The 24771-nt window shown below is 39.1% G+C and overlaps 1 protein-coding gene across 2 annotated transcripts in view; it reads right to left on the reverse strand.

The window, feature by feature from the left end:
• MDN1 (midasin AAA ATPase 1) overlaps positions 1–24771 on the reverse strand; it is a 92746-nt gene that overhangs the window by 33490 nt on the left and 34485 nt on the right. For both annotated transcript variants that reach the window (XM_058019739.1, XM_058019740.1), the window contains 33 exons: positions 24591–24729; positions 24381–24511; positions 23756–23900; positions 22490–22619; positions 21700–21930; positions 20775–20972; positions 19157–19365; positions 18507–18629; positions 17418–17615; positions 17222–17329; positions 16472–16660; positions 15588–15677; positions 15236–15496; positions 14821–15091; positions 14325–14484; positions 13908–14024; positions 12563–12771; positions 11875–12020; positions 11189–11391; positions 9842–10062; positions 8725–8838; positions 7794–7926; positions 7011–7120; positions 6227–6360; positions 5470–5630; positions 5013–5133; positions 3672–3882; positions 3299–3530; positions 2313–2439; positions 1268–1438; positions 912–1126; positions 431–812; positions 139–248 (listed from right to left, as the gene is read on the reverse strand). In XM_058019739.1, coding sequence (XP_057875722.1) covers positions 139–248; positions 431–812; positions 912–1126; positions 1268–1438; positions 2313–2439; positions 3299–3530; positions 3672–3882; positions 5013–5133; positions 5470–5630; positions 6227–6360; positions 7011–7120; positions 7794–7926; positions 8725–8838; positions 9842–10062; positions 11189–11391; positions 11875–12020; positions 12563–12771; positions 13908–14024; positions 14325–14484; positions 14821–15091; positions 15236–15496; positions 15588–15677; positions 16472–16660; positions 17222–17329; positions 17418–17615; positions 18507–18629; positions 19157–19365; positions 20775–20972; positions 21700–21930; positions 22490–22619; positions 23756–23900; positions 24381–24511; positions 24591–24729 — 5700 coding nt within the window. The remainder of the gene's footprint in view (positions 1–138; positions 249–430; positions 813–911; positions 1127–1267; positions 1439–2312; positions 2440–3298; positions 3531–3671; positions 3883–5012; positions 5134–5469; positions 5631–6226; positions 6361–7010; positions 7121–7793; positions 7927–8724; positions 8839–9841; positions 10063–11188; positions 11392–11874; positions 12021–12562; positions 12772–13907; positions 14025–14324; positions 14485–14820; positions 15092–15235; positions 15497–15587; positions 15678–16471; positions 16661–17221; positions 17330–17417; positions 17616–18506; positions 18630–19156; positions 19366–20774; positions 20973–21699; positions 21931–22489; positions 22620–23755; positions 23901–24380; positions 24512–24590; positions 24730–24771) is intronic.

Genomic DNA, 24771 nt, shown 5'->3' on the forward strand with positions numbered 1-24771 from the left:
CTCAATATGTAAACTGATACTTTAAAACCAGCAACTCTAGTTTCTGTAGAAAGAGCGAAAAACTGTAAAGCTTCAGAGCCTGAGCCCACAAAGATGACATGTCCACTCTAAAAGAGAGGTTCAGTGCCTGGGTGTTACCTGATATGGGGATGAATATAGTTGCTGACTGTTTCATCTTCAATACTTTTTCCTGTATGCAGCTGACATGAAAAATCATGTGTTTTCCATTCACACTCCAGCTGGTATAACTAAAAAGGAAAGAATAAGCCTTTCACAGCGGTTCTTATTTTAGTAACCAAAGAGGTACATCAACTTTTTGGACATATGAAGAAGTTTTAACAGTATAGTTTAAAAATCATGACCAAGCCAAACTCCTCTGCATTGATTTTATACATAACAAAGGTAAAATCCAACTTGGCTTCATACTCACCTCTTCTTTTGAGTACTTGAGCTTGTATTCTCTTTTAACAGCTGGATCAAACCTGGTCTGTGGAATCCACATCTGGATCTGCACCAAGCCAATGCTCACCCAGAGGCTTCCTCGCCAAGCTATCTCTGGTAACTCCTGAAGCCCTTCCCCATAGAACTGATGCAAGCAAGTGAGCAGAAGGAACAGGAATTCTTTAGGAAGTAATTCCTGATCAGTGATGCTTTCAAGTATCTTGAGAAGGTACTCATATGCAACAGGATCCTTGAGGTAGAGCTTCTCACAGCACTCCAAAAATTCTTCTTGAAGATCCACTGGAATCAGATCTACCAGGGCAGAGAGGAGTCTGCCTAGCATTATTCCTTGCAGTCTAGCATCTGTGTGTCTGGAGAAAAAGGAACGAGAAAACATTTACACACAGTAAGCAACCTTCTGTAACATGCTTGATTTAAACAACAGATATATGGAAGAGAGGTCTTAATACCTAAAATCTGCTATTGAAGAGACAGCCAGGTTGGTCCACAGCGCTGTGCTGACTTTGTGAAGCTGCTGTGCTCTCTCCATCCATTCTCCCAGTGTTACATGGGATGATGACAAGACAGGAAGCCCACTCACATCCCACTGGCTTGTCTTGCTGCTGCTAGTTAGAATTTCAAAGAAGCACTTTGAGAAAACAGCTCGGGTCAAAATGCCTGGGCCCTGAATCAAGAGATTAAGAGTTAGATCATTCAGATGCAACTTGCTCTGACTATGCTAGAACTTACAATATTGCTTTAGAAAACTTGAATTAGTCAACAAGAGCATTCAGCCTAGAATTTGATTAGGTCAGAAGAGACAAACCTTCATAGAATGGTTCACATGGGATTTAGGGAAGTTATTTTCCTCTGCTGCAGGCAGTGGCCTCCAAGTCAACCAGTAATCTGGGTCTGTGGTGAAAGTACTGCTCCAAAAGGATGCTAACACAGCATTAACTAGCTGAGATGACAGAAGAGACATTTCTTCAGGGGAGATCTAAGGAGAAACAAAAACCTAGAGGTGAGAATAATGTACAGGGAGCAGAAGAGAATTAAGCACACACGTACAAAGAAAATATGATTCTGTTTTTCAGTAGGGATAGCACAAGATACTCTCCAAGATCCCTTCAAATTCACATAGCATTTGCTTGCATCTCCTCAATGAAAAGTAAATTTCCTGAGGTCATCACTGCCTCCTGTCTGTGAAATATGCAGCATGTTCAGAGTAAAATGTTAGAATACAGCCTGTAGTCCGTGACTGTGCAACCTTTTGTTACAATACACAAGGATGCAGAGGCATGAAACAGGTAAAGCCATCCAATACTCTGCTCTGAAGCATTTAAGGTGAATTTGTGTTTTACTGTGCTTTGTGGGAACACAACCACTGTATCATAAATATTAAGCAGAGTTATTAAATGTTCTACAGAAAATGCATCAAGTAGCTTTATCAATCTGTTTGATTTGCAACAGAACTAAAAAAATTAGAGGCATGGGAACAGAGGAAAGCATTTTTCGGCATAGAATTACTTTGAATATATAGATACAACCAGGCTGGCACCTTCCATCCAAACTATTTCCCATTAAGTCACAGATGGATGTATGGAACAATACTACCAAACAAAATAATACAAAACTGTTTTATTTGAGATTTTGTTGTATTTTATCTTTCAAAATTGTGTTTTAATTACATTTTCTCAGGCTTGCAGTTAATAAGCTTTCTTGTTAAAAGAAGGAACAGCTTTTGTCAGGCAGACAGAAAAACTGCATGTCAAAAATCTCGGTTATATACATATTTTGAGGAACCTTTTAAAACTTCAGGAAGATTAGGTAAACTAAAGATCTGATTAAATTAAAATAAAATGTGTTCTTACTTCATTCAGGTGCAACAAGTGCCACAGTCCAGAGAGCTGGTGAGAAGCAGCTGGTGTCAGCGTCAGAGAAAAAGCTATGAACTGAGCTACATCTGAACAGATGCTAAAGTCTTGACTGCAGTTCTTCCTGTAGCAGGTAAAAAAAATACAACCTAAGCAGTGCTTAAACACTGAAATTAATCACTTGGATGTTGGAATACCAACCATTAGAGTTCCAACACTTGGATAGTAAAACAAATTAAGAATGGCAAGCAAAGTCACCAAAAGGTTAAAATGACAGAGTTCCAAATGTTAGGGAAGAACAAGCACTCAAATAATACTAAAAACACCTGAATCCTTCAAAGCTAACAAAATCTAAACACAAGGAAAAAGGGGGGAAAATGTTATCTCCTGTAGCTAGAAGCTCCATGTTGAGCAAAAACATACAAAATGTTTGGGGACAATGGTTTGGGGACAAACCATTTTCTAGTTTTACAGCTTTTGTGAAAAGTCAGAACTTTGCTGAATTCAAGAGTGAACCCGTGACTCTAGGAGTCTCATTACATAAAACATTACTTTCACTGAAATCCATAAATGAATAGCTTTTTTTTCAGGAATGGTAAACCAGACTAAAATAAATACACTTGGCCCCTTAAAACAACACTAACACTTCTTAAATTAATAATGTTATTTAAAACTATGATTCTATGTGTGTATAGTCTACACAAAAGGAAGCATGCATGTTAGTCTACTTCCTTCATCTCCAATTCAGTTTTTCTGCAGTAGCCCCCAGCATTTCAGTATAAACACCTTCTGTTGATTCCTGATACACATGTACCAGTGTGCTGCACAGATATATATGCACATACACACAGGTGTACAGAAATCACAAATACATATATACAGATTTACATGCAGATATAAAGCACGAAAGTTACAGCTTCTAGCTAGGGATTTGGAATATCATGAAAGGAATACAGGAGTTCTTTCTCCAAACTTTTTCTTACCTTCTTGCACAAGCCTTGGCCACATAATCTGCTGTTAGTTTGTACTGCCAGAGCACCCCTATGTATTCCATTGCAGGCCACAGCTGAACCTGACTGCAGAGCTGGCCTAGCAGGGCAGGGTCCAACTGGTTGGAAATGGTATCTTCAGGAAGCCTTTCTTCTGAATAACTGTATTTGACTCCTTCTGCTTTCAGCTGTGAATGCACAGCTTTCAAAAACAGCTGTAGCTGACCTGTTTGACAGAATAAAAGAGGCCTATAAATGTATATGCTATGTTTCTTGTCAGTGAACATTTAATATCTTTTCTATCTGTGTACAAAAGAATGGAGATGGCAGAAATCATCCTGCTGGGCTCTTCACAAGTGTTACCTACCCAGACTAACATCTTCTAAATGATTGGCTCTTATTATCAGGCCATCAGCTTGCAGCAATGCCTTCTTCATCTTCACTCCTGTGGTAGCAATTTTCACACAGCACATTTTTTCCTGCCATCTACTGTCTCCACAGGCCAATCTTAGCTCCAGGATGTTCAGTGGTTTGCTGAGAGCTTTTAACTGAGAAAAACATTCCATGCCCAGTTTATCCTAGAAACACGAGAAGGACAATTTGTTTCAGCAGTGCTAACAAAGCAACAAACAAGATTTGTAACCTCAGACAAAAATAAGATTTCAAATTCACATGTACACAACTAAAGTCTAAGTATATATAACCAGCCTGCAACAACAGCCTAAAAATCATCTTTTAGTAGCCTGACTCAATACAGCAAGAAGACAGAAATTGAAACAGGTGGCTACAATTCCTCCTTGTCAAGTTAGGGCTTTTTCCCCTTCATGAAGAAACTACACAGATCATGCAGACAAATACTACTTCAGCTGGGCAATTTACCTAAATCAAGGGCAATAAAACACAAAATACTAAAAAAATACCAGGAATTACTGTCACTTACAAGAAATGATAGTTTACACCTGCAATTTAAGAACGTTTGGAGGCTTAGATATATTAGATGCATTTGGATGCCTAAATACATTTGGATCTTTCTAAACCCTTAGTAAGCACTGAATGTTTTGCAGTCTCATAAAGGAACTATGTGCATTTTTTGATAGCTCAGTATCCTTGAGAGAGAAGGCCATAAAAACCCAGGTCTAAGCACTAGTGACCAACACAACTGCACGTGACTACTTGTGCACTCCTTTTAAACAGGGAGTTGTACTCTAGAAAATTCACCAAAATATTTTTTTAAAAATTAGTTACAACAGATTCTGAAATATGTGAAGAGCAAACTCCAAAACTGTCACATTTTAAAGGCCTTGTTTTGGGAAGTCATAAGGCAGCCCCATCCTGTGCTGTATAAAAGGAAGTGCACAGGCTGTTCTAAATACACCTATGTTCACTGAATAAGCAAGTGGCATATTGATATTCACAAGCCTCCAAAACACAGCAAGGAGTAATATTTTTATGCTCAGGTCCGCCTTTCTATGACATAAATAATTTCTTAACATAGCATAATTAATAGTAGAAATGCTATCTCTGGATAACTGATATATTTCTGAAAAGATATGTACGTTAACATGTGTTGAAAATTTTTAAAAATCAATTTTAAAAATAGAAAAAAACCTGTGTTTTCTCTGTCCTGAAAAGCAAGGGCTGTAAATATAATAAAGCCTATCTGGACATTGCTGGAACTACAAATCTTTTGCAAACATAATATTGATACCTTAAAAGGAAGGGGTCTTCCTAGAGACTTCTGTAGTATCTTCATATTGGCTGAATTACCAGCAGGATTGACCAAGCAGCTCTGAATCTGCTGTGAAATGGATTGAATTTCCCTGGAAATCCTTGTAGAGGGAAAAATAAAAAACGGGAGAGACAGATGGGAGGAAAAAAAGCCCACAGTTAACAGAAATTTGAGAAACAGGCAAAAGGATGTATAAGGATGTATAAGTATTCTTTTACTAACGGGGTAAAAATTCTAGATGATCATTTGAGCAAGCAGAAGCACAGTGCTAGGAAACACAGATTTTAAAAACAAACAATGTTATTTGCCTCACTAATGAACACAACTTGGGACACTAATCTAAACAATGCTTAGCAGCTATAACACTACAGAAAAGAGTAATTTATACAGCTATTTAACAGAAACAAATCAAAAGCCACCAAACAAAGCCACTCACTTGTTCTGGTCTGACCCAATGAGCATCTGAGGAATCCTGGCCACGAGGTGTTTCATGACCCAGTGCCAGTGCAGAGCCAGGAGGGACAACCCTGGCGCATCCACGGTGACAGAGTCGGAGATGGCCCAGAGCCGGTCCCGCCACAGCGAGCAGCACAGCACCTGGAACCAGCCACGGGGGACACAGTTACCCCTGCCACAGCTCACACTGCACTGCTCACTTCCAGCAGGAGAAAAAGCAACACGACCTTCACTTGTGTTAACTTCAGAGCCCCACAGCGCTCTGTATTTAGTGCTGCACAACCAGGACTCAACTACAGGCTCTCGAAAAACACCACACCAGCAAGGGGAACTACAGCAGCCAAAACAACCAATCCCTGCACCAAGTCTACAATGTCAAGATTTGAGCAAAATGATATTCATGGCCTGAAAAGGGAAAGGGAGAAGTGCCACTTCTGTGGCCTGCATGTCAGCCGTCCATGTTCTCGCATTCTTATCACAGATAGAAATGGATACTCTGTTTATCAACAGTGGACAGAAATAGGTACTCCTACAGCACACTTCATGCCATCCTAAGTACTGGAGGGCACAAATACAGCCACTGAAACAAACATGATTTTTTGCCTACTGTTAGGCATATTCTGAATACAAACAGAAGCACTGCACTTTATTTCATGGCCCCTGAAACTAAAAGAGTGTTCTGCACACAATCTCATTTCACCTAATTCCTATAAATGTACTGTGCAAAGTCTACTCACATCATGTGTGTCATCATCACTTAAGGCCACCTGAGTAGACTTCACCCAGTGAAGTACAAATGCATCCCAAAGTTCAAAGAAAGCAGCAAGGCTGACCACGACTACATGAGGAAGACAGTTGTAACTCCCTGGATCTGAGGTTTGGGGAAGAGGAAAAGAAAGGCAGACAATGAATATTCCAGCTACATCACCTGACACATGTGGGTCAATTTCTGATCACTAGAACCTCTCTAAGATTGAGAAATAAACCACAACCTGAAAAGATCCAAGAAATGAAGCAATAAAAGTAGCCCTTCATTATTTTCACAATACTCTGTTACCTCTATGCATTTTATACATATATTAAAAATCCATAATGAGAGTTGATTCCTTGATCAATTGCTTCTATGCAGCACACTAACTTCAATACTAAATTTTACCCTTTGTTTTAAAAGTAAAACTTCTTACTTACATAAAACAAAAACACATCTGAAGAATTTGGTTATTCTTGTTAGCTAAAGACAGAAGACTATTCCAGTTTCTCTCCACTGTTATTCTTAAGTTTGGTTAATTAAGAGAAAAATCATAATGATTACTTCATAGAGGCAGGACATAAATAGATACCTTAGATATATCTAATTTAAGAATAATGTGTTAGATACCACACTAGTCCTCATTTGACTGCTTTACATTCACATATTCTTTCTTTGCACACCATGTTAAAAGTACACATTTCATAACAATGCAAATGAACCATATTTCAAATTGACTACAGAACCAAAAGGAACAGCAAAAATCAACCCACTTTTGTGGAAATCTAGAGACATTCTTAAGGCACTGTTTCTTGGCTTCTTGCTGGCAATCAAACTCTTCTCAAGGTAACTTCTCTTTTCTCGGTCAAGAAACAATACTGCCCTGAAGTAAAAATAAAGCTGCTATCAATCCAACTGTTTTAAACCTTGGCCTTATGAGAATGGTGAACTACAACATGGCATTTGAACTGCAAAGTGACATAATATATTCAGTGTATTATGGAAGAAGCATGAGGTGCAACACAACTAATTACTTGAATATTGTTTCTGTAGAAGCAAGTTTCACAAGGAGCAGATTCCTGACTTCACCAGGAAGGAAAAACCAGTGAGCTGCTAAACAGATGCAACACCACATCCTGTAGGATATGCTAGCAGCTGCTTTTTTACACTTTAACTTCAAAATCTGTGCACTTTCTAATCTTATTAGGAAAAACAGTCAAAATCCAAAAGCAGGAGAACTATATAAGTTTTATCAGAGATCTCACACTACTGCTTCTGTCCCTTTAACGCTTTATCCCACAGTTCTGATTTTTCCTTGAAGTACTGCAGCCTGTATGGAATGCTGGGAGCTCTGTTCCTATTTTAAGTGATTGTGTTTAGTATGCTTCTACAGAAAACAGAAGCAAAGAATTTAAATACCTGTACAAAAACCTCTGCTAGACGTTTTTGACCACACGTATCAAAACCTAAAATCACACTTGGCAGACATCTCAAGTGTTTACTCAGCACTGGTTACAGGCACTGGGCACTCTTTACAAGGTTTTTTTGCAACCCACCGATTTGCTGCAGACTTCAATAGCATAAGAAGCTGATCCGTGTGTTCCATTTCTGTATCAAAGTTCATCGAATTTCTAATGATCTCCAAAAACTGCATATTCCATCTTGGATCCAGAGGCATCACATGTTCATCTGGAAAGGCAGACAGGACAGGACAGCAGTGAAACATCACTCAGTTCTCTTCTTGGTCCCCCTGCCTATGCAAGAACATCAGGGAAAGAAAGAAGCAGCCTAGGAGGAAGACAGTCAAACTCTCCCACTCCAGATATCCAAACAGAAAAGCACTAAAGCTGGCTGCAGGTTCTGTAAAACAGAACAGTGACAATAAATTAAACAGGGATTAGAGTTTAGAAACTCAAGTCGGGCTCACAGTCCAGGCAAGACACCCAGGACCATCCCTAAAAGGCCCAGTGTCATTGTATGCAGCTTCCATGCACCTAACAAGCTCAGAAAATAAGCCACAGGTCTAAGCTCCCCACAAAACACCAAGGGAAAACTACAGGCCAAGCCATGGGTTTCAGATGGGCTAACACAAATCCTGAGGAGAAAAAGATCAGGGTGCCTAAACTATCAAGTTAGAAATGCAGTGAATATTTGAATCACACTTCAGAACATCACTGAGCTGTAGGAAAACATCTGAGTCACAGATACACAGCCAGGACTCATGGGCAGAGCACTCATCTCTAACTTGAATAGAGTATGAATGCATTTAATGCCATATTTGCTATTCTAGACAGCAAGAATGCTTGTGTTTGTTGTAATTTCTTTTTTTGTTTGTTTGTTTTCTTTGTTGTACTTTCTTTAATGACAAAGGCAACATGTGTTTGGAATTCAGCCTTTGTTTTGCTACATACACTTCCTAAGAAGGGTTGCAGTGTGTTCACAGAATAAATAAAGGAAGCAATGTCTTACATCCATCTTTTTCAATACCTGTCATAGTTGGCTGAAGCAACTTGATCATGTTACTGACTCCAGATGAGAGGGGACTGGCATAAAAACAACCAAGGGCTACAGCACCTGCTTCCAGCTGAATCCTCACTGAATCTGCAGGTGAAGAGGGGAGATAAAAGAGTGTTTAGTACAAATAAAAAAAATAACTTCAACTGAGCCAGCACAAGCAGACTGAAACAAATCTGTGCATCCACTTTGGATATGCTGGTTGGTCATAGTTTGTATTGGCTCCAAAGGATTTAAATTTAAAAGCACCAGATTTAAAAGCACCAGAATGTCACAGCTGAAGACATAGCTCTTATAAGGAGTTCTAGTTGAACTAGTGATACTACATGTATGTTAGTAAAATATGGTTTGTGAAAATCCATGAATTTTTACCTTCAAATCTTCCTCTCAATACATCTATTTTTGTTTTTGAGGGGGATGGGTGTATTTTCTTTACAATAAGAAAAAAAAGAGCACGCTTTTCATTAATTTTTTACATATTTTTCTACTTTATAGACCTATTTGCCTAAAAAAATGGCAAAATAAAGAGGAAACAATTAATATAGGGACAGCACATCTGAGATTTCAGACTTTAGAAGAAAGCTGAATGTGTGAATTATTTGGACTAATGGCTGCCTAAATGCTCCATGAGTTTAATGTGATTAATTCTGTAATTAAGTGAATAGCTTATCTCAGCTATTATCCTGAATGTTCTTCAGGAAATCTCAGTTCTGCAGTTTCCTGGCTTTCCAAGCATTTGTATTTTAACACCAGAACACAGAAAGGATTTGCCTGCTTTCACTATCACTAAAAGAAATAGTGAAAAGACATATTTACTTACACAGATGAAAAGCCGATCCAAAAGTAAATAATTCAGAAGTGGTACAAGCCAAACACATGGCTGAATAATAAAGGATAATGTTTAGCCCAAATCTCCTTATTTCCCTAACATGCACAACCTGTTTCTGTCCCTCCCTGGAGCCTCCATGCCCTTGAATTAGTGTGGATAGCTGAGAGTCTTTATAACCCATAAGTTGGAAAGGTCTGAATTTTTCCATAGTATACCTAACAACTCAGCCCTCAGACAAAGCAAAGTTAAATGATTACATACCAAGCACCTGTGGCAGATTTTTGGCCAAGGAGTTAAGCCATTTAACTCTTAATTTCCAGTCTTGATTGGTTGCCTTTTCTGTGAACAATTTCACTGAAGCCTGGAGAACTTCCATTTCATCCATCCAGTTTGCATCTATCTCAACAGCACTGAACTTGAGATTCTCAGGATTAGTGGAATGCAGAACTTTCTTAAGATCTTGCAGAGTCACTGGTAATGTCCTGAAACACAAAAGTGTCCAGGAATAAAGGGCTTGAACTGCCAGATCCAGGAAAAAATATATTTTGCAGGTCAAGATGGTCTGCAACCATCTTTAGGCATCAAGTGTAGCAATGCAATGATCTTTCCTCCATCATTTAGCTTTAAAACCAGTTTCCAACTTCAAATCAATTGGCAGTGTCTACTGTTAGGAGCTCACTGCTGCCAAAAATTCATCCACTATCTCAAGAGAATATGCACAGAATTTCACCGAGAAATTCTAAATGATTTGTGCACCAGAATGTTAGGCAAAGTTAAATTTAAAAAGACAGGTAGGAAAAAAAGTGTCATTGAGTAAAAAATAAACAACAAAACTGAACAAAAATAGCAAACAACACAGCATATTGCTAAGAGTTTACAATTCCAACTTTTTATCTTACAACAAGCTTCCCCACTTGTTTCACTGGAAGCAACCCACAGTACCTACCTGTATACCTATAGTTCAGAGGAGGTTATTAAGCAAAGAAGGCAGAAACAAAGTTTTTGCACCAGTGTTGTAGAAACTAACAGCTATACTGCACAAGAAATCATTAGAAAATTCTTTTATATACCCCCTGCATGGGGGTCTCTGCTTCTTTCTGACAGCTCTGTCTGAAGAAGGAAATTTGTGGTTTTACTTGAAGCTAATGGACCTAAAATTACTGATGAGCAATCAATTACATGAAAACCGGAAATCCAGAGAATCATTAGTGTACTTTAAACTAGTTCAATGCTCAGGTTTTTGAAAGCTTAGAAGGAAACTGAAGGGAGAAATTTTGGGGCTCTTCTTACCTACTAAACCCAGTGTTTGAATTCACATTTTCTGCTAAACAACTCTCAAAATTAGTCAAAAGCACTTACTGAAGATTAAAAAGTCAAGTATTTTGAATGTATCTGGAAGACTTAAGAATAAAGCAGTAAATAATTGGACTTTCATTTGCAGTGGCTGTATGCAAGGTAAAGGTAACAGGAACAGAGTATGACTATCACAATCTCTATCTGCAAAACATCATGAAGACAGGATTTTGCAATAAACAATGACATGCCATGAATAGTTCACATATATTGTTTCTCTTTTACCAGACCAAAAAAAAAAAGCTTCCTGCCTACCTGCAGTTTCTGAGGTTTAGTCTATGCAGACAATACATCAGGAGCTGCCCATCACTCTGGACTGTGGAAAGCAGTGAGTCCTCAGCTGCAAACAGAGCCGAAGGCAGGGAGTCTGGCCACAATCCCAGTGCCAGCAAGGACTCACCCCACGTGTCAGGGGAAGCCAGAGACGAAGCATGCCTTGTAACCAATTCTAACACAAGCTACAACAAACAACCAAAAAGCAGTTTAGAGTCACATTCAAACATGTAGCATGTATTCAAGCACCAAACCTCAGGAAACTCTTTAATTACATCTATGTATTATGAAATTACTAGATACCAAATCTTCTACAAACACTATATAATGTACACAATAAAAGTACCAAAACATTCCTACCAGAAGTGAAATAACACACTGTGCAGTTTCAGAGAGTAAGTGAACGTGTCTACAGATGAGTGTGCACAGTGCTACAGGCTACAGATGCACCAGTGAATATCCCAAAGTCTCAGCTGAAGCTGTCACTAACTACAAGCCTCAGAGTCCAGACAGGATACTGTTTGGTTCATCTTTCCAAGAGCACCATCTTCATCAGTCTCTGTCTCAGGCATTTAAGAAACAGAGGATCTCAAACACTAGCCTCATGAAGTTACATTTTTCATCTATCTAGATGATCTAAGAAAAGCTTTCAAATACAGGATTTTTACCTTTTGGTTAATCTGCAGTTGTTGTGAGCGGCCATAAACTTCCCAACAGGCTCTGTAAAAAGACTTTGCTAATCCAAAGCCTCTCTGTATTTGCTGCACAATTAATACAGCAGCCTGAAGCAAAGGTGACAAAGATGACACAGAACCTGAAAGATACACAGCAATTAGAGTGATACAAATGTTTAGCAACTGTCAGCCCTTTAATGTGACAAACACCACTTCGGGTATCATGATACAAAACAAGTATATCCTATTGACCTGAAAGCTGAATGGATTCTTCCCAAGGTTGATAAGAAAATCTGACAAGACTGTAAATAACAGACAACTAGCTCAAAAGAAGACATCAGACAGCTGAGCTGAATGAAACTCAGCTGCAAAATACAACTTGTGCAAACCTTCTATTTTGCTCATTTTCACTTTGAATACATTGGCTTCCCAACAGCAAGGGAGGATGTGCCAGTGTCTGATGTCGCCCTACAAAGCACAGTAGCTACCACGTTTCCATGACTGGGGCCTACTTCCTGGGAATGCAAAAAAACCAATCCAAAAGTACCTGACTATAGTTTTATGTGCTTACTCATATCAGCACATAACACCACAAAATAACCAGGGTTTAATACTAAAGACTTGATCCAGATATACATAATGAGCCCATGTTGCTAAAGAATAGTGAACAGACTTTTTTTACCTGCTATTGCTTCCTTGGTTTCTGAATGCACAGCCAGAAGCGCATCACAGACACTGTCTCCAACTAAACCCAAACCATGCAGGAGTAATTTCAAATCCAGACTGTCCAATATATTTCCATCATTCTCCCCAGGAACGTAAATTTCAATCCCACGATTCCGCATGGCTCTGGATATTTCCCCATGAACTGGATCCATAGAAAGGAAGAGCCTGTTGGATATTAGAAAAGCAGAACTCAAGTTGGAAGCAGCCTACAACAATCATCCATTTCAACTGCCTTAAATTCTTAAGGTGTAACTTAGGTCCTTAAACTATCACTCTGGAACTACCAGATCTGCTTCTCCATAAAGTAACTTCACCTTCATAAAAATGGGAACACGGTATCTAGAAACCAGGGACAGCTACTGAATTTAAATGAGAAATCTGTATGAATAGTTATACTTTACAATTAGACACAGATATTCTGCATGACTTCTAACTTATTATCTGAATTATGTCTGTTTTATCATTTACCCACTTACAAAGAAAAATTAGACTGTGCCTCCGAGCTATAAAGATTTTTAAAAGTCTTAGCAACAGCTTCAAATAAATCTGTGCTATTTAAAAACCAAAGTACCCAACATTCAAGTAGTTATTACTATCAATAGACACCTCTTAAAAGCAAGGAGGAAAAAGTACTTCTGAGATACAAAGTAGTGGAAATAGGTTTCTGAAAAGTCAAGAATGTTTCCAAGTCAGAGGAACCAGAGGGTATCAGTCCCAATATCCTTGTCATGAATTTGTAATAGGTAGGAACGATATAGAATCCTGTTACATTCTCCTTCCATCTTCCCCAGAGATTACTTCAGATCCGAGAGAAAAGACTGTCTATTTGGGTGGTTTGTTGGGTTTTTTTTTAAGTCCTGTCACTGCAGGAAACTCAAATTTATATATGGGACAGAAAAAGCTGGGAAGAAAATTATTATGCCCATATACCAGCTTTCAAAACCAGCATATCTCAAGACTTCACCATCCTCAATGCATCCTCAATTTCATCACAGTGAAACAGGGAAGTGCTGGAGTCCTAAACTAGAAATGCAAAATCAAGGCACAGGCACACTGCTGTGCATTTTCTTGTGTAATAGTTCATGTTGTGACAGGGATATAAAGCAAAGCCTCTTAAGCTTTTATATGCTCACCACAGTGCAGTTTTCTTTCCTGCTAGAGAGTGTCACTGCAGTGCCTGGCAAGCTGAACAGCATTCAAAATATCAGAAGACTGGCTCACTAATAACATTTCTATGCTAAACCTGCTATTTGATAACGAGAAAAAAAAAAAAAGGAGAAACACAAAGCAGAAATAAGTACCTGAAGTTTGGATGAGGAGCTATGGTAGGAATTGTGCCATCTATGACACCTCTCTCACTCATGGTCAGAACACCTCCTGGCTCAAGCAAAGCGTTCAAGCGGTCCAGCACAGAAGGGCTGCATTCAAAACAAATTCATGTGGTCATTAAAAGGTACCAATTTGATCCCTTTCTGATCTGAAATCAAAATGGTACCAACCTTATGCAAAACCCAAACAGTTCATTACTCTATAAGGTAAAAGGAAAACCGTCAAGTGCTAAGCTGTCTGAGAAGGAAGATACTCTTCCAGAAAATCTAAGTTATTGCTTCTGTGTATCATCAAATGCAAAACATTCAGCTGTGAACCACTCAGTAAGAGGCAAAGTCAATCAGGGAAGTCAAAGGGCTCACTGAAACAAAGCCACTAAAATCTCTTACTTGCAGAAATTAACATTGTCCATTAGGAGCCAGTCTCCAGATTGCAGGGCCTGAACCAACATCCCATCTACCCACTCAAAAGTGCCATGGCTGTTGCAGTCAGCAGCCTGGGTCTGCTGCAGCTTGAAATGCCGGAACTCTTCTACCAGGTGAGCAAAGTCTGAAAGGAAATACAACTTACACTGAGACTTACATTAATGAAGTAACTTCCAGCACCATTCAGGAAAAATAGTAGTTATTTTGTTAATGAACATATATTCTTCCTACTTTTTAGGGGAACATAAGAGCAGAGACTCTTCAGAAGCTTCCTATAGGCAAAAGCCATGTGAACACAAAAGGTTTGCAAGCACAAAGAAATACAAAAGAGATTGTACTCCCTAAACAGGTACTTTTATGCATTCCTTCTCCCTCATTAGATGAAATTTGATGAGTATTGATGCCTTATTTTACACAATGATTAAAAAATAGAAACAAGAAGGAAAGCCAATATACATACCTGCCTTTGTGTAAGAACTTATTTTGTTGTTTAGTCGCTGGATAAGTACAAGTATTCCCTCCAATTTGCTCACTAATTCAGCTGTAACACTTCCACCTCCTTCCCCCAGAGATTTGGGTTTGCAATTCAGGATGAAATTGCTCCAAGCACGCAGCACGAGTTCAGCATCATCTGCACAGAGCTCTGCCAGGAGCAGACTGTCCCGTACGAGGGTGCTCACAGCACTCTCCACCTTGGCCAAGAGGCGCTGCCACGGCCTGTTGATATCAACCTGCACACAGGCCAGGAGAGAGTCAGCTCACCATGCAGAACACCGTGCTGCCAGGGCTCCATTTACACACAGTAAGCTCACAGCAGACTGGCCACCATTAGGCAGGAAGGAGAAATTCTGCCATATTACCAAACCAGTATTTACCTGCTCAAATCCACCCAGGAGCTCAGTTGTGTCCATTGCGCTGTTCATGGCCATGATCTTCAGCCGACGGCCGGTGAGATGGGCCAACAGCTCCACCAGACTGGTTTTGCCAACAGCTGCTGGGCCCACCAGGATCACCATCCAGCTCATGTGCACACACTTCATTATAGACTCCAGGGACTGCAGTGAATGATGCAGGAGTGAGAGAGTTCTGCCAGAATGAGGAATATAGTTGCCACGAGAAAGAACTGAATAACCGATCTGAAAGGGACAACAGACAGGCAAATGGAGTTTAGCTGTGCAAGTTGTTTCCTTCCCTATCCCATCACAAAATCCCTTGTCAACAGTTTACCTGAACATTATATGGATTGATGTGAAACTCCCTGGTTCCTGTATACACACTGGCCTCCTGGCCAAAAATGTCTCTGTATACAGAAATAACCTAGAACAGTTAAAACAGCAGAAAGAGACTTATGAGTTCAAGTTATCCACTGTTCCAAAGATTCACTTCTAAAGGTTTACACCTCAAGTATCTTTTCCTCTCAGCTCCACAGCTGTATGACAGTAACTTAACACTGTAAATTACAAGCTCATTTAACTCAAAGTGCAGCAAGCAATGTGAGTGTGAGATGCCCACAGCAACCATTTCATTAATCATGGTTTCCTGAGACTTGAAATACTGTAAGCAGTGTTTCTCTTTAACAAAGTAGTGGGATAGAATTTACTTCATAAATAAGTTCTTTCTTTGGTAACACAGAAAAATGTGACAATGTTACAGGCAGGGGAGAGTAAAGCCATGACGAAATAGCCAGCCACATACAACCAGTAACTTCAGTTTCACAATCTGACTTTCCAGTTTAATACCACTTAAATCCTGAGAAATTAAACAAAAAGCACAGGATTTCTAACCAAGAGAGGGATAAGTAGGTAGCAAACATTATTTAATACAGAATCACACAAGAGTATGATGTGTTTTAATTTAAGTCCTATGTTATTCTGCTTGCCTTTATTTACATCAGCTGTCTGCTTTTATACTAATTAAACTGATATTTCAAATGGCAAGGGGAGAAGGTATCTATAGCAAACCCCAAAACTCCACACAAACCTATGTTTAATTTTAAGAGATAAGTGTCCATGAATGAATTGCAAAGAATCTTCAAAGTGGAGATTGAAACTTGGATTTCTATAAATATATCCTGAGCATCTGAAGAGAAAGGAAGGAGAACAATGGCTCACCTTTTCTTTGTCTTCTCTGGTTCTCATTCTTTCTCCATATACTAAAAACACATGCTGGCCTGGATCATAACATCCTGGTGACTGGTCAACAAGCATAAGCTGGCACCAGCGGAAAAGATCACGTAAGTTGAACTCCCAGGGTCCTCCTTTCTGTCCCCACTTTTTTTCAGCCATTACTTCTTTTTCAATCTGAAAAAAATTGGTAGTAATTAAAAAAAATAATCATTTATTCCATCCACAAGCTGGTCTTCAAATATTTTTTTAATGTTGATTCAGCTTCTGCCTTTGGCACTGCTGACAAGACAAAGACAACTGAAAGAGCAGGCTGAATTTACTTTGCTGAAGATACACTAGGAACTAAAGCTTGATTTAGTTTGTCTCTTACTGTTTCTCTTAACACACAGCTTAATTTTGCAGTTTACTGTTGCACTCTTAAATGAATATGTAGTAAGATGCTGACACAAGAGATTTTACCTGAGGTCACAGAATATTACTTTCCCCTGTGTATGAATGTTTCATCTTCTGTGAAAAACAGTGCCTCATCAAATATCAACAAGGCATCTGATTGTCATGGTACAAGAAATCAGATTTAGTGGTGTTCTTTACTTTCCTCTGCATATATTTCCATCCCTCTTTTTTTACCCACACACTTCTCTATAAAAATGCTTGGAAATAAAACATTATACTTAATTTTTTTCTACTTACTGCATTCTGCCTACTTCTACAGAAAAGAAATTAAAATATGTTTACCTTGTTATTGAAAGCAACCATTTTAGCAATAATGGTTTTATCAATAGCAGGAAACAATGTATTCCCAATGAATTTCATATCTTCTGCTGACAGTGGATCAACATACACCTGTAAAATCAAGAGAATTCAGAATGTTTTTATCAGAAACCTGCAAGACAGGATCATGACGTAGTTGAAACCAAACAAATAAGCTTGCCTGTGTAAATCTATTAAGAAAGGACTTGGGGAGACCCTTCCTTCCACCTCCTTGTCTGTACGGATTCTGGCATCCAAAAATCTTTGTCGTCTTGTGCTGTACATGAAAATTCATTCCCAGTTCTGGAACATAAATCTCAGCTCTGTGGTCAAAGCATGCATTAAGCCCCTCTAACACAGACTGAGAAGCCAGATTCAACTGAGGAAAGAAAGAAGGATACAATATTAAAGCTGCACAAAACATTTTTGCATAATCTCTAGTCTAATAGTCTGGGATATATAGAAGGCAAAATTCCATTTCATTCCTGTTCTAGAACTAACACAAGTTATTACCACCAGCTAGACTGTTATTATACTGCAGCAACTAACACTTCCTTATGTTGACTTGTTATTTGTACTGTGGTTTTTTTCACTGTGATAACAAAACAATTCTCCATTGTAAAACCTGCATTTTCAAGACATTTTTTTCTAAATTTATGTTCATACATTTGTGGCACTCAGGGCATTTTATTTGTTTGTTTGTTTAAATTCAGGCAGTCTCTAGTGGTTGTTGGAAGTGACATTCTTCTCAACAGGGGGGAAAAAAGGAGGTTTACAAGGGGCTAAGGAAATGAAGATTTTGCACTCTGCAGTAGAGTGCATATTGCCAAGAAGGCAGATCTGTCACACACATGGTTGAAAGCACTTGCTACAGGGTACATGAACAATCCTGCAATGGCAGGAAAGCTTATACTGGCAAGATGGAACTCTTCCCCATCTCAATTAAATCCATAACCAACACAGTATATCAGTCCCAGGAAAACACCTTTTATTTCAGTGAAATTGCATCCATAAAGAACAGTTGTACCAAAACTTCTGTTGACACTCTTCCCTAAAACCTTTCAAATGCAAATCAAACCTATCCTTGGTCTTCTGCAATCATTTAAGCTGGGATTCAATCCTTGTTCTCTTGTCTCAAAACAGTCTAGTCACCACCTGCCTTCATGAAGGGAGGTCATCAGCACTTGTAGGTATTTATTCCACAAGGCAAATCAACCAAATTTGCTCTTCTAGAACATTCCATTTTATTTGTCCCCAAACCTGAACTTACCTCATCTAACACAATCCAGTGTCCAGCCTTTAATGCTGCTAAGAGTGGTCCATCACGCCAGGCAAATTCTCCTCCCTTCCCACCTTCAACAGGCAAGTCTGTCCCAAATAAGTCTGTCACATCCTTTGGGAGAAAAGAACAGAATGGGGAAATTGAAGAATTACAAAATTTAACAAAAGTTCTTAAACATTATTTGTTAACTTAACTCCCTTCCCTTTTAATACCTACACTTTAGATCTAATTAATGATTTTCAGCAATTGCAAAAAATGCTGAAAGCTTTTTCATTATAGAACCCCAGTGATAAGGTACAATATTTAACAACAAAAGTTTAAATTGCAACAGAAAAGCTAAAAAGCCTTAAAGCTAGTTTCAAGTAACGTTGCAGAAACCAAGAAAAACACAGTAGACAAAGAAAAGCATGGCTTCACCTGAAAAGAACAGAAATATCTGGGAATTGGCACTCAATCACAGAAGCTTACTGCTCTGTCTCCTTCCCCCTCCCATTCAGTTCTGAGACCACTGAGACCAAGAAGGAAAAACTGACATTTCAGACACAGTGTCAAAGTTAAAGAGAACTGCACTTTAAAAGTTACACAAAGCTTCTACCCTGCCATAAACACCAAGTAATGAAGGTAATATTTTATTCTACCGTTTGCTCAGACAGGTTGATTCGAACAAGACAGTTTCCTGAGGCTTTTGCCAGGGCAGCCACCAGGCTGGTCTTGCCCACTCCTGGGGAGCCCTCCAACAGAACAGGTTTGTTAAGCTGTAGGGCTCTTAACAGCCTTTGTGCATTCACTGCTGTAGTCCCAGCATTCAAAGCATAATCTGTCATGTTGTTCCTCTGGAGAACAGGGCCTAAAATAAAGGAAAGATAAACCAGAAAGCAATTAAACAATTAAAGAATGTTTATGCTGGAGGTGCTGATAGTATGCCTCTGAATGAGCTCACTCTGTCTGTAAATTTATCTCAGTGCAGCAAGCAATGGAGATCCAGCTTGCATGTCATTCCTGGAGACGTGGCACATAGATTTTGTTTGATCCACAGCCACATCTCAGCCCATCTCCACATATTTAAAGTGAATTTTGCAAAAAAGCACATAGATATATGATTTATTTTGCCATGAAACCTCAGTATCTCCTGGTTCATGACTTAAAGTAGAGATCTATCCCTGAACAAACATAAATGTATTCTTGCATTTCATTCATGTGAATCTAAAACTCAGAAGCAGCTCTTGAAAAATTGACACTGAGGGATACAATCCAGTCATGCTCCCACTGCCCCTTCTGTGAAGGAACAACCCCTTAGTTAAAACTTTGCTTCTCCTTTATTGTTATTATGGCATACAGTGGGGAGAGAGCACAGAGCTTGTCTGCCGGATTCCAGCCAGTACAGCTCCTTGGACATCACTGCCCCAAATGTGTAACACAGCATTTCTCATGTATAGAAGATATTGATCACCAGTGCATCCTACACAAACTGATACCTGTTTAGTAGGAAAGGGATCCAAAGAGATTCCTTTTGTGAACTAATCAGCAAAGGGGAGCTAAGCAATTTACAGAAAAGCTTTACTTTGTACAATTTTATACATGACTAACACAATCCATGAATGCCAGAAAGTCCAAATGTGAACAATTAGTACAGCATTAGGAACACACAGGTCCATATGCTAAGAAATAACCAGCTGAGTTAGAAAGCTCAGAGTCATCACTTTTTAGTCTTGTTGTGGTATTTTAAGGGCAAGCAGCAGTGTTTTGTTAGTTCCATTTGCATTCTTTGTCCCATGAGGAACTGAAATGCAAAAATTAATGATTTTGGCAAAATAGCAGCAAATCTTTGAGAGCCTAGAGCAAGGCATGGCATTAACCTCCATTCTGTTTAGCTTTGTCCTGCTTTCCACACTTGGCACATGGGCCAGGACGAGCTGCAGCTTTAGTTAGTGGAAGTTAACAGGCCTTTTGAGCATGCAAAAGTGACAGAAAATCACAACTCAAAATTTTAAAAAAGCTTTGTTACACCAGAAAAGTCTATGAAAATTAGGCCATTAAGAAGTAATGAAAAAAGAGAATCAACAGATGTGTCTTAATAGAAGTGACTGAGTTGCAATCTACACACTTGGAGGCAGAAAAGGGATTTTTCTAAAGCTTAAGAACTAATAAATTGTTTCTATGATGGTTCAGGTATCCTACTTAGATCTAGTGAATAACAAAACTACTGAAAATACAAATCACAGAATAAATGTCCACCCACTCCCCACAGTCTCTTGCCTCTTGGAATAAAAAACGGGTGAATTCCCATAAAGTTGTCCATCCATACAAATTCTTTTTCCTTTGTTCTGTCATAAATCTTCAGTTCATTCTTCTGACAATCAGTCAGCTCAAAGAATTGACTCATTTTCTCATGTAAGAATGTCAGGCATTTCTCACGAGCTAATAAAGCTGTATCAGCTGAGCAGGATGTTGTACCTGTAATTAGGAAAGTAAAGTGTGCTTCAAAACATTAACTAGGCACATTCATGTCATGACAAGAAACTCATCCCTTCCTGTGCATGCAGGTTTATATTTTATTTTAATGTTTTCAGTGCTTCCAGTACTATTTACCATGGACAGATGGTTCTGTGAGCCCAGAACTAAGGACACCATATTTCCAACCCCCTTTCTTCTACTGTCACAATCACCCTGATATCTTGCCATAGGCCCCCCCCAGGCTTTTTTTCCTGGCATTTCTTGTGCCTTCCACTTTTCCTCCTCTCCCTTATCTACTATTTATCAGCTGGGCCAGCAGCCAAACACGAAGATGCATTCTCAGCTATGTGCACAGTACAGGCCAGCACAGACAGATGCTGACATGTGCAGTGGGGGAGAGCATGAGAGCATAATATGTGCTCAGGTACTGTGACAGCTCAGTAAAACCACATCAACTCAATAAAAACCACAGGTTTTCTTAATATGCGTGCTAGCCTTTGTAATATTATTAATCCCTGTAATTTACTTCAGCTTGCTCTATTACTTAAACTCTTGCTGAAACACAGAAAAGGCACATGATGTACAGAAGGTTGTCAAATGGAAGTGAAAATGTCTCCTGGAAGAGTCCCATGCTGCCCCAAAGCATTTTGTTTGCATTGGACTAAAAATATTAATACAAATACAGTGTTTCATATTTTCTGCTAACAAATGAGCACTGAAGACTTACCTGACCCTATTCCATCAATATACACCAAACATGCAGCGTGGATAAAAGACATCCATGGGGAAACGTTACGGTGGCTGCATCCCTTGGCAGAACTTGACTCATCCTCTGCCATGACATTCATAAAATTAACCCAGGCCAAGATGTCTCTCACACTGAGAATACACTGGCGACCAAACTCTTGATTAGTCAGCCATTCAACAAAGTCCATCATGAGTTCTGCTATGTCTGCCCCTAAAAAAAGATTAAAAACAAACAAACAAACCACCAAATAAATTTGAGTTACCATTTTTTTTGGTCCCATCTGCTACACTGTTTTAAAAACATCTTTTAAGGCAGGTACAGCTGCATGAGCAATGTAGATGGGTACTCTTTATCCTAGAAACAGAATAAGAGAAGAGAAAGCTCCTGCCCGAGCTCTGGTTACAGTTCCTTTTAAATTCAGGTAACAAGACAGCATCACATGACTAACACTAACAGTGAAGCTGCTGGCAGAAAGTGAAGTGCCAGTTCTTTCAACACTCTATATTAAAACCAAGCTGAGACACTGAAGGGCTGGGGACAGTTCAACTACCTGGATGGTGAAGTAAACACAGCCTTGAATTTACTTCTGGCTAGACATGTACCATACAGAGAGAAGGAAGAACAAAGTCCAGAATATAGCATACTGTCCTCAGGGAGAAATGTAGCAGAAAAAGGGTGACAGTGGTGTACATCCTGAGGAAAGGCTGTCAGCCTCCAAACTCCTTACTTCCTGAGCAATATTTGAGTACCAACACACAGAAATACCTACCCTTGTGCTTTACTGCACCCAGAGACAATCCTGGATGAAGATTGTGCTTTACAATCTGTATCAAATCCTCACGGCCATTGCTCTGCGGACACCAAATTTCTGTAAATCTGTTGCGCAGCGCAGGGGAAAGCTGCAAACAAGCAGAGTGTCAGAGCAATTAAATTAAAGATTCATTACAACATCTTCCCTAAAGGTCAGTTAACAACAGCCTTGTAGTCACTGTAATTGTAAACAATTGTAAATAAATAAAATGAACAAGATAGCTATTTCCTTCTAATTTTGACAGAGACACTTTGTAAGAAAATCTTTCAAAGAAGAAGAATTTTTAAGACTTCTAGTAGTGGCATCAATGCAGGAAATGGGTGATATAGAAAGTTCAAAAGAATATGGGAAGAAACTGAGGTGGTTTGCATCACCAAAGCTCCATTTCATTTCAGGACACCATGTATCAAACAATGGCTCTGTATTCTCCCTTTGCTTACAGAGGCAAACCACAACATGGAAATTTGCCTTCAATTACAGCTTGTTTCTTTAATTCCTCTCTTCCTTGGCTGAATTTGTCAAACAAAAATTAGTAGCAAAAATGCAATCTAGAAATAAATCCTACTTAAACACATGGCTTCAATGAGTGGTTCTCTACTTCAGAAACCACTTTAAATGGAGTACCCATCTTCTTTTGAGTAAAAGAGCTTCTGGTCCTTTTTCATCAACCTAGCTTCCAACACTGCTTAAAAGTTGTAGGGTTTTTTTTTGTTTTACAGGTTTTGTTTTTTTAAATATGTTTAAAATTACTTAATTCTCAACTTCAGAAACAATTTTTTCATTTAATGAAAAAGCTCTTTTGGGATGCGATGTTTATTATTCACTAAGAAACACAAGATGGCCATCACTTTCTGAACAGCATTAAGGAGAAAAATCTGATATGCAACTTTGTACTGCCCCAGAGACATGGATTTACTTGCTTCACAAGTCACAGCTCCTGTACTTGAATATTCTATGTATCAAGCCTAACTCGAGTATTTAGAGGCCTGAAGCTTCTTTTGACATTTTGCTGAGTATTCATTTATAATGCCAAAGTGATAGCCCACAGAAGTGGCAGAAAACAGATTCACCCCATCCTCCTTTAGAGTGATGAAGCAGATGCCAACTAGAAAGCACTGGATGCCAGAATTGGCATGATGCATTTTTGTATTGTACCTCCAACCAGTTAATGGTCAGTAATGACCAGAAGATGCATGCTGTACTTCCAGATGTTTTGGCATTTACCTCTTTTTTCCCAAAGTCACCTCCTGGGTTCATGGTCGCAAGGATCCGGAATTTCTTTCCTGCAACTAACTGTTCTACTTCATTCTCCTCATCATCTTGGCCACCTTTTTCAGCAAGTACCAATGTCTTTTCAGCTTCAAGAACACTAGAGAGAAGGTAAAAAAAAATTGCTTAAATTTTGCTCCACTTCAAAAGATCACTTAAAAATGAAACTCATATTAATTGGCCTGGATAAACTTTCCTTTACCCAATATAATGGGTAACAGAAAAGACTAAAATGAGGGATACTGCTGCAAATAGATAATGAAGTTGAATTTATATTTTAGTTGTTCTGGGGGTTTTCTTTACACACACACAAAAGAGGGGGAAAACCAGATTTTGTTTTTGGGATTTGACAAGATATTCATAATTTCAAAAGCTCTCTGGCAGGCTGAAAGCATTAATACTGCAAATGGTAAACCAGAGATTTTACTTTCAAGTTTTATTTGTACCATTGTCCTTTTCGGCGAGAGAGCAGCTCACCTAAGCCAGGAAACAAAAGTGCCTAAAAGAAGTCAGATTTACCCCACTCATGTTTGGATAATGAACACTGAGGATGCTTAGTACTACCACATTTCAGACATACCTGTTAAGTCGCTCTAGTACAGAATCATCAGCTAAAGAAATCTCATCGAGGAGGAAAAAACCCTCCTCCTTCATTGCTAAAACAAGAGGACCATCACACCACTCAAAGAGTCTAGAGCCTTCAGATTCCTCCTAAGAAAAGGAAAAAAAGTGAGAAGTGGTAACTGCTCCTTTTCACTTCCACGGGGACACCACCCAAGGTATTACAGACCTGCTCCCTGGCCCTCTGCCGGACTGGCCGCAGCCCTCCCAGGAAGTCTGATGTCTCCATGTGCAGGTGGCAGTTCACTGAGTACAGCTTCTGATCTGCTAACGCTGCAAAGATCTGACAAATGGTGGTTTTACCACACCTGCAAACAAGTAATTTGATTTAAAAGGATGAACTAAAAAAA

Source organism: Melospiza georgiana, chromosome 3 (assembly GCF_028018845.1).
Source record: "Melospiza georgiana isolate bMelGeo1 chromosome 3, bMelGeo1.pri, whole genome shotgun sequence".
Taxonomy (NCBI): Eukaryota; Metazoa; Chordata; class Aves; order Passeriformes; family Passerellidae; genus Melospiza; species Melospiza georgiana.